The sequence below is a fragment of the Mus caroli genome, chromosome 12, assembly GCF_900094665.2.
Source record: "Mus caroli chromosome 12, CAROLI_EIJ_v1.1, whole genome shotgun sequence".
Taxonomy (NCBI): Eukaryota; Metazoa; Chordata; class Mammalia; order Rodentia; family Muridae; genus Mus; species Mus caroli.
The window spans coordinates 33,636,728-33,644,997 of NC_034581.1; the positions used below are offsets into that span (position 1 = coordinate 33,636,728).

The 8,270-nt window shown below is 37.9% G+C and overlaps 2 protein-coding genes across 3 annotated transcripts in view; one reads left to right on the forward strand and one right to left on the reverse strand.

Moving 5' to 3' along the window:
* The window catches only part of LOC110306860 (interleukin-36 beta), a 7,193-nt gene extending 1,800 nt beyond the window's left edge, over nucleotides 1-5,393 (reverse strand). Inside the window, exons 1-4 of the mRNA XM_021178993.1 lie at nucleotides 5,317-5,393; nucleotides 3,874-3,967; nucleotides 3,227-3,334; nucleotides 331-470 (exon numbers count right to left, since the gene is read on the reverse strand). Coding sequence (XP_021034652.1) covers nucleotides 331-470; nucleotides 3,227-3,334; nucleotides 3,874-3,964 — 339 coding nt within the window. The 5' untranslated portion in view covers nucleotides 3,965-3,967; nucleotides 5,317-5,393. The remainder of the gene's footprint in view (nucleotides 1-330; nucleotides 471-3,226; nucleotides 3,335-3,873; nucleotides 3,968-5,316) is intronic.
* Agmo (alkylglycerol monooxygenase) overlaps nucleotides 1-8,270 on the forward strand; it is a 356,668-nt gene that overhangs the window by 174,333 nt on the left and 174,065 nt on the right. The gene's annotated exons all lie outside the window — the stretch shown is intronic.

Sequence of the window (8,270 nt, forward strand, 5' to 3'; positions counted from 1 at the left end):
AAAAAGAAAGAAAGAAAGAAAGAAAGAAAGAAAGAAAGAAAGAAAGAAAGAAAAAGAAAGAAAGAAAGAAAGAAAAACATTTCCATGGTTTTGATGCTCTGATTTCACAGGATCTTTGCCCTGGGGCTTAAAAAAAAAGCTATATCTGTTATCTAATCAGCAGCATTGTTACTTATTTGGGGACTAGGCAGGAAGAAGTTCCTGCCTCACTGTGAGTGATACAAGCTTTCATGGCTATACTGTCATACTATACCATAATACCACAACTGGTAAATCACCTAAGACAGAAGGGTCCCTGACTTACTTCAATCAGTGACTGCACCCACTTACCTTAAGCTGCAAAGTTGGTTTGCCCTCCATCTCAGCACAGGAGAAACAGAGATTTCTGTTCTTGATTCCCAGGAAAACTAGATTACCTTTCTTTTCATCTTGGAATTCCGTGTCTCTACATGCTATCAAGCTAAGAATGACTAGAAACACAAAGAAAATTGGGAAGATATCAGACCTCAAGCACAGACAAATCCAGACTTTCACCTCTCACCCTGTTATCCCTCCAAATCAGGGCTGGTGAGAATCTTTCTCCATCCAGTTTCCCACGTTAGCCATGTAACTGTGGTTCTTCATTGCTTTCCTGAGAATTTTTTCTTCTTGATACCAGAACCTCAGTTGTCACATGGGTTCATATTGTTTCCCAAAAACAAAATAAAATTGCTTATTATCTTTGCACCTAAAAATAATACTACAGTCATTTGCTTATGGGGCCCTTGAGATATACATGGAACTATGCTGTAGGGTTTCTAAAATGGTTCCTTAAGACTAGACTCACCTAAAAATACTTTGTTTGTCATATTTAGTGTCATTATGTTACCTACATCAAATACTTAAATGATAGCTTAGGTAAATTTGAGGTTTTGAGGCAGAAAGGTAGATCCTTGGCCTCTGGTGGCATCATGAAACCAACATGGAACACAGCCCGTGCTGGCCCACTGGTTATATATATGGAAGAAATATACCAGTGTGTTATTTAAGTTCTCATTGTGTGAGTTTTCTCCCATTCTTGGTTGAATTAAACTAGTTAATAATTTAGAATGAGATTTCCAAGAGTTTGGGTGTTCTGTATCTATTTCTTAATAGAGGAGAGGAAAAGAAATCCATTCAACCCCTACTTAATAACCACTCATGTAAGACAAAGCACTATGTGGCCACTGGAGATTTGGCTTAGGGCAAGTCAGCAATTCCTATAGAAGATATTGAGACAATGGAAAGAGATGTAAAAAGAAAAAAGTTACCAAAAATTATGTTGGGGGTGGGGTGGGTGGGGAGGAGTGACCAAGCCTGAAAAAAGAGGAGTAAGGCCAGATTTAGAATACTTCTCTGTAGAAGTGGATTTCAAGTTCAGATAGTAAGGCTAAGAAAGAGAACACTCATATGAAAAGATTGAAACAGGATAGTGGAGAGGTTGGAGAGAGATCACAACATGGAAAGGAAGTCCCTTGCAAACAAAAGAGCTTCTATGAACAAGGATCTGAAAGTAGAACTGTACACTTAGGCCTCCTCATCTCTTCCTGTGTTCTCTCCCAGGAACAGGCACACAGACATGACCATATTCAATCTTATGTACTAAGAGGGTTTTTCATGGTTCTGCTATGTATGGAATAGGTGGAACTACCCAAATGAAATGGGAAGGAGGGCAGTGAGGGAGTGATGATGGTGGCCCAGGTTGTGGGAGGTTGTGTGTCACAAGTGAGGCATATGGTCCGCTTGTCTGTCAAGAATCACTAGTCTGTACCAGTAGGTTGAATCATCCCTGAATCATCAAGGGTGCCTCCTGTTCTTGTGATGTGAGTGAACAAAGTAAGTGGAAGTGACATTAATGGATCTTCTCAGCAACTTTTAGAAGATAGATCTACGGTTTATATTGAGGGCACTCCAAACTAATGATGTTGGAAAGGACAGGAGTAAAACATTCAGAGGACTCTGTTGGGAACATAAGTGGCAGAGTGATGAGCATAGAAGTCACACACTGGACCAGAGACAACTTGCCATCCCTCCAGATAGAACTTACACTATCTGGATTGTATTGCTGCAGGTAGAACTTTGAGCAGTCCAATCATTCAGATATCTCCAAGAGAATATGAATCAAAGAAGTCCAAAAGAAAAGACAGTAACACACACAAGAATAATTGTTCTTACAGAGAGGGAAGGTGAAGGCTGTTCAAGATTATCCCTCATTTTCTAAGTTTTCTAAAAACAGAGGTGTTGTGCATTGAACATAGAATAATCCCTCAAAATCTTGAATACTGAAGGTTTGAAGCCCACCTAGTGGCACTATTGAGATGTGATCAGATCATGAGAGTTCTAACCTCATCAATGCACTAATCCATTAGTGAGTTCATAGATGATTGCGGTAATAGACACAGGACATAATTGGTCACTGTTGATGTTTCTTTAAAGCAAGAAGATTGGAACTGTCCACCATGAGATGAGTAGCTCTTTCCTACCATACCATGTGCCTGTCTTCACAGGGACCTAAACAAGTAATGGGGCCAGCAGAAAGCTCTGGAAAGTTTCAAATGATGGACCCAAATCAACCATTATGAGGTATTAAAATTATTCAGGTGGTGGTGAGGAAAATCTGTCCTACTACAAAAATCTGACTAAAACAAGTGGTGGTAGGGATAGAATGTGGGAATCAGGTAATTTTAGTATTAAGACTGGGGTAAGATCTAAGAGGTCAGTATGGGGTAGACAAGGTAAAGTGGGGAATTAAATGAAATATGGAAGTTTTAAAGAAATGAGACATGGCTGTGATAGATTGCCTTTTGGTGGGAAAAAGGGATGTTTCACAATCATTAGATGAAGAGATGCCAGAGAAAAGAGTGTATAAGCTTGACAGTGGAAGGATGAGAGAGTCTGAATCTATAAACATGAGTAGATGCTAACTGGAAGTTAGAGGAACACCATTCTAAATAGAAACAGTGATTGTGGGAACACAAACCTTTCCTCTTTGAAGAAGCTTTTATGAGGGGAATTCCTGGCTCCCTGCACTGTCATTTCTATGGATAGGCTTTCATATACATAGAAGGGGAACCACCATTTTCTTCTTGCCTTTCCTCTGAACATAAGATTGGTGACCAGAGAAGGAGCAGCACAAGGTTTGTGCAGGCTCATGTCCAATCCCAGTGGAACTGACAGCTATTCACCTGCACCATCACATGCCACCTACCAGGCTTGACATTGTTGCTAGCAGGAACAGCTGTTAAAGAATTTCCAGTCAGGACCCACACCATCTGTTGCGAGTCATGAACCCTGTAGTTTCTGGGAGATTGTGCAGCTGCCGGAAAATAAAAAAACATAAACAAAAACAAAAACAAAACCAAGACACATTAGCCTAAAGGTTTAGGGTCCATTCTAATAATAATACATTCTGAATTTCTGTGATAGATTTTGCTTTGAGAAGACATGGCTATAAAAACAAAGGAAAAGAAAACAGGACAGCCTGATTTATGGACCAAGGCACAGAAAATAACTAAATGCATTTCTAGTTGCAAGACATGTTTAACACTTGCCAGTTCTTTTCCTTATTTATAAAGTCTCTACATGGCAATAATAACCAAAACTATTAACCAAGCATATATATGTTGTTTAATTTTTTTTCTTTACAATCTTAGTCAAAATGAACAAACAATTCTAAATACAACTAATAAGGCAAGAGCTAAGTGACTTCACATTTCAATATGTGAATACGCCTCTGAGTATTTTAGCCAAAGCAAAGAGATTGTGGCTAAGAAAGTGAACCAGGCCCCTTCAACCTTATTGTCCTCGGTGAGATTAGAAGGAGATGGTCCAAATTGACTTGTGATTTCCACTTACATCCATGCATGGTGTCATGATTCGGCTCCCACATTTGATTCCTCTTTGGAGGAAGAACATGTACACGAGATTGTCGAGGGAAAGCCATCATTGCCTGTCTGAGGAGGAAAAAGAAAAAAAAATTTCTCTTAGATATTCCTAGAATCTTATGAAATTCTTTAGTGAGAGTTTCTCTAAATCCTTACCCCATATTCACATTAAAATGTTTTAATGACTAGTTTGTTGTATTTATGTGCATGAGTATTTTGCTTGCCTGTATGGACATGCAACATGTGTGTGCCTGGTGCCTGTGAAGGTCAAAAGAGGTAGTGTGATGCTCTGGAACTAGAGATTCAGACAGTTGTAAGTTGTCCAGTGTGGGTGCTAGGGTTAGAACCCTGACCTTCCACAGAAGCAGCAAGTGCACTTAAACACTGAGCTGTCTTTCTAGCATACGAATTACTATTTCAAGTGTACTTAGAATATATTTCAAGTACAGCAATCCCTAAGTGGAAGCTCCCATCTATCCTTTTATTGAGTGCTCTCCAGGTTATGATGACTTTGAATTGCCAGCCCCCATCACATCTGAATGGTGAGGAGGTTCAATTATCACAGGCACTTCTGCATTGAATCACCAGACTAAGGTGAAAGCAGATGTACTTGTCCATCTCTGTTCTAGCTGTCCCCACAGCTAGTGAATGACAATTTTTCCTGCTTTTAAACTGAGAATTCCTGTGCATCTAGCAGCAAACCTGCCCCTCTGACTTCTGTATTCCTTTACTCTTTCTCCTGAAAGATACCACAAGGATTCTGCATGTGGCATCCATAACCCCATCAGAAGTTTGTCTCTCTAGAGGTATTTGAGTATAAGATTCTGGTTAATCAATATGAACTAACCAGTATCCCCAGAGCTAATATCTCTAGCTGCATATGTAGCAGAAGATGGCCTAGTCAGCCATCATTGGGAAAAGAGGCCCCTAAGTCTTGCAAACTTTATATGCCCCAATACAGGGGAATGCCAGGGCCAAGAAAAAGAAGTGGGTGGGTATAAGATCGGGGGGTGGGGGAAGGGTATAGGGAAGTTTCAGAATAGCATTAGAAATGTATATAAAGAAAATATCTAATAAAAAATAAATAAAAAAAAGAAACTGAGCACCCAATCATATTTACTAAACCTAAAAAAGAAAAGATTCTGGTTAATAGCACCAAGTATAAAAAATTATACTGTCTCTTACAATGGCAACCAATTGTTCACCTCCCCGTATCCAGGACCATCAGTGCCTCACTTGAGAGTTATCTTTAGGCAGGGAATAAGAAAATTACAAGCAGCACTCTAATCATAAGCAACTCTTAATTTCTCCATTCTCTGGTACCTGTATCTTAGATGAAGGTCACAGGAGCACCCAGGGCTGGACAGAAAGCAGAGAACGTTTTCCCTCAAAGGCTCTGAACAGCAGAATTTACCTTGGTCCAAAGAAGTCTTGTCTCTGGGATCAAAGTTATGACTGCAGCTCTGTATTCAGGCAATGAGGATAGTCTGGGACTCCACACCTTTTAATTATTAGCAAGGCAGTATCACTATCTTCTGGCTCTGGGTGTGCTATCTCAGCAAGAAACCTGGGCTGGCAAGAGGGACCTGGGAGGCTGAAGAGGGGAGGTAGGGAGGCAATATAGGTGTGGGTTGTCTAGGCTCTTGGGCAATGTAAGCAGCAATCACAGCAACAACAATAGTGAGGAAACACACAGGCTAGAAGTTGAGTCATGGTGGAGAACGTGGCTTCTGGACTGCCTTGAGTTAGAGGTGTGGCTGTCTTGACACAGCGAACAGCTTAACCAAAGCCCTGTTACAGTAATGTGTGACAGAGCCCAGTTCTGATCTCAGACATTTTACATATTTAATATGCCCCAACTCCTGACAGCTTCTTGTGTTTCTGATAAAGCTGTAAGAGCTCCAATTTCCTGGGTAATCTTTTAATCCTCACACTAGTCCTTTACAGCCATCGATCTTTCTCACATCAGAAAACAAGCCCCAAGTGATGACAACAAGGTCAGGCAGCCAGGGATACTGTGTAGCCAAGTGTGAGGGCAAGTGTGTCCACTCTTGTTTGCTGTGTGATGTGCTCACCTTGGGTCTTGATCTTCTGCATACTGTAGTAACAGAAACACAGAGGAGGCCTTGGAATGCACTCTATGTGGATGAACCAGACAAAGGTGCTATGAAAGACCTTCAGGTTTGTGAGTTCCTAACTCTGCATGCAGGTCAAGTCAGACACAGCCTAGACATTGATACTAGAAGGAAGTCTTCCCCCTTCAGTAATGTGGATCAGTGCTAAACTCTGAAAGAAAGCCATTTGTTCTGTTCCAAACTTTGCTCTCAGGGAACTCTCAAATGTGGGTTATAGTCATATTCTCTGACACCTACCATCATGTCTTCTCCTTAGAATCTTGTCATATTCCCTAACTATTATCCATGTCTGGCCCTAGCTCTACCTGTTAGCCAAAAACCTTGTCTGGCACTGAGGACCTCTGAGGATTTGAAGGGAAGGCAGAGAAGCTATCCAGGTGTGACTGTTCTGGGCTCTTGGAAAAACTAAAACAACACAAACACCAGGAAACTGTTTCTCCTTGAACTTAAATGTCCACCAACCTATGATCAGGATGAGAAAGAACTATGGTCATATAACTTCCCTGCTCAAAACCCTCAAAAGTTGTCACTTCATGGTAGGACATGCAGAGCTTTCACTGTGGTCATCGCACCCCACAGGACCCACCCTGCTTTCTGTCCTTGCTGCTTCTAATCCTACCCTAAGATTTCCCCTAACTTTGTTTCACACCTGACTGCTGCTAATTATCCCAGATTATTCCTGTTGGGGCAACTGAATGTTTGCATTTAATATTAGTGAGATATATAACAATAAAATATATGTTGTTGGAAGCTATTAAGACAACACTATTGTCCTGATCTCTGAATTGGGCCTCTCCCCCTGAGAAGAAAAGGCGGTCAAAAGTGGGCCACCGATGCAGCGCTCTCAGAACAACCATGGATTGTTCCAGCCCGACGTCAGTGCCAGATGTCCTGACCTCAACATGTACCCTGATACCGCCAATTTCCTGCTTCCCCATATAGTTGCCAAAAGGAAAATTCTGCTGCCCCATCCCTCCTGCTGAGAAGTACTTCCTCTTTTGCTTGTGCATATAAACCTTAAGCCTTGCTAATACAGTGGGACCTTGATGCTACTCAGACTGCTTCCATGTGTCGTTCATTGCACAAGGTTCTCATCTCTCTCTACCCCCCATTTGTTTCTTAGGAGAAGGTCCCCTGGAGACCCTCAAATAACTGGACCTGCTGGATGGGTAAATATTTTACACAGTTTTATAATAATTAAATTATATTATTTTATGTATTAATTAATATTTATTAATTAAAGTATTATAATTACATAATATTAAAATATTAACTATGTAAAATGTGTATAGTTCCATTATATGATATTCTACATATCTATTATATATTATGAATTATATGCCTTGAATATCATATATACTGTATATAAATAAATATTATATGTGGTATATAGTGACATATCATATATAATATGTTATGTACATATGTAATTGTATGTATAGAGTATATTGTATTATATATAATATAATATATATATGGTTTTATAAAATAATTTATATAATTATATGTTATATATTGGAATTGTTTCATAATATAATAAATATATTATATATTTATCATATATAATGGATATGTTCTATATATTTGTTCTAAATAATTCATGTTTAATGTAATATGCATCATTCATTTATTATATCTTATACTAATTATGTTTAAAATATAGTAGAATACCTTATATATTATGTATGTAACATATAATATAATCCATAATATAAACACAATATAATGTATTAAAATTATATATTATGCATGATATTTGATTATTTGTATAAATTGTATACAATAATTTTAGTATACATTATATTTACTTTAAATATATATTTCAGATATTTTATGTGGTATATACATACATTTACATTATGTATATTACATGTATAATAACATGGAGTTATATGTGTAAATATATATAAAAATCATATACAATAACATTTAATTGTAATATATGACTATATATTACATAAATGTATATGTAGTGTGATATAATATAATATACTCATTTATCGGTATATGTTATATATGGATACAAAATTATATAACATGTATATTATATTTTGTAAATTATATCATATTATATGTAGCATATCATAGATATTATATTACATCATTATTTAACATATGTTATATAGCATAATGTTATTAGACAAAAATATTGTATAGTGTTATAATTAATTTATCTCTTATTTATATTAGTTATGAGAATTAATTATTGAGCCATTATTGATTGTTGATCATT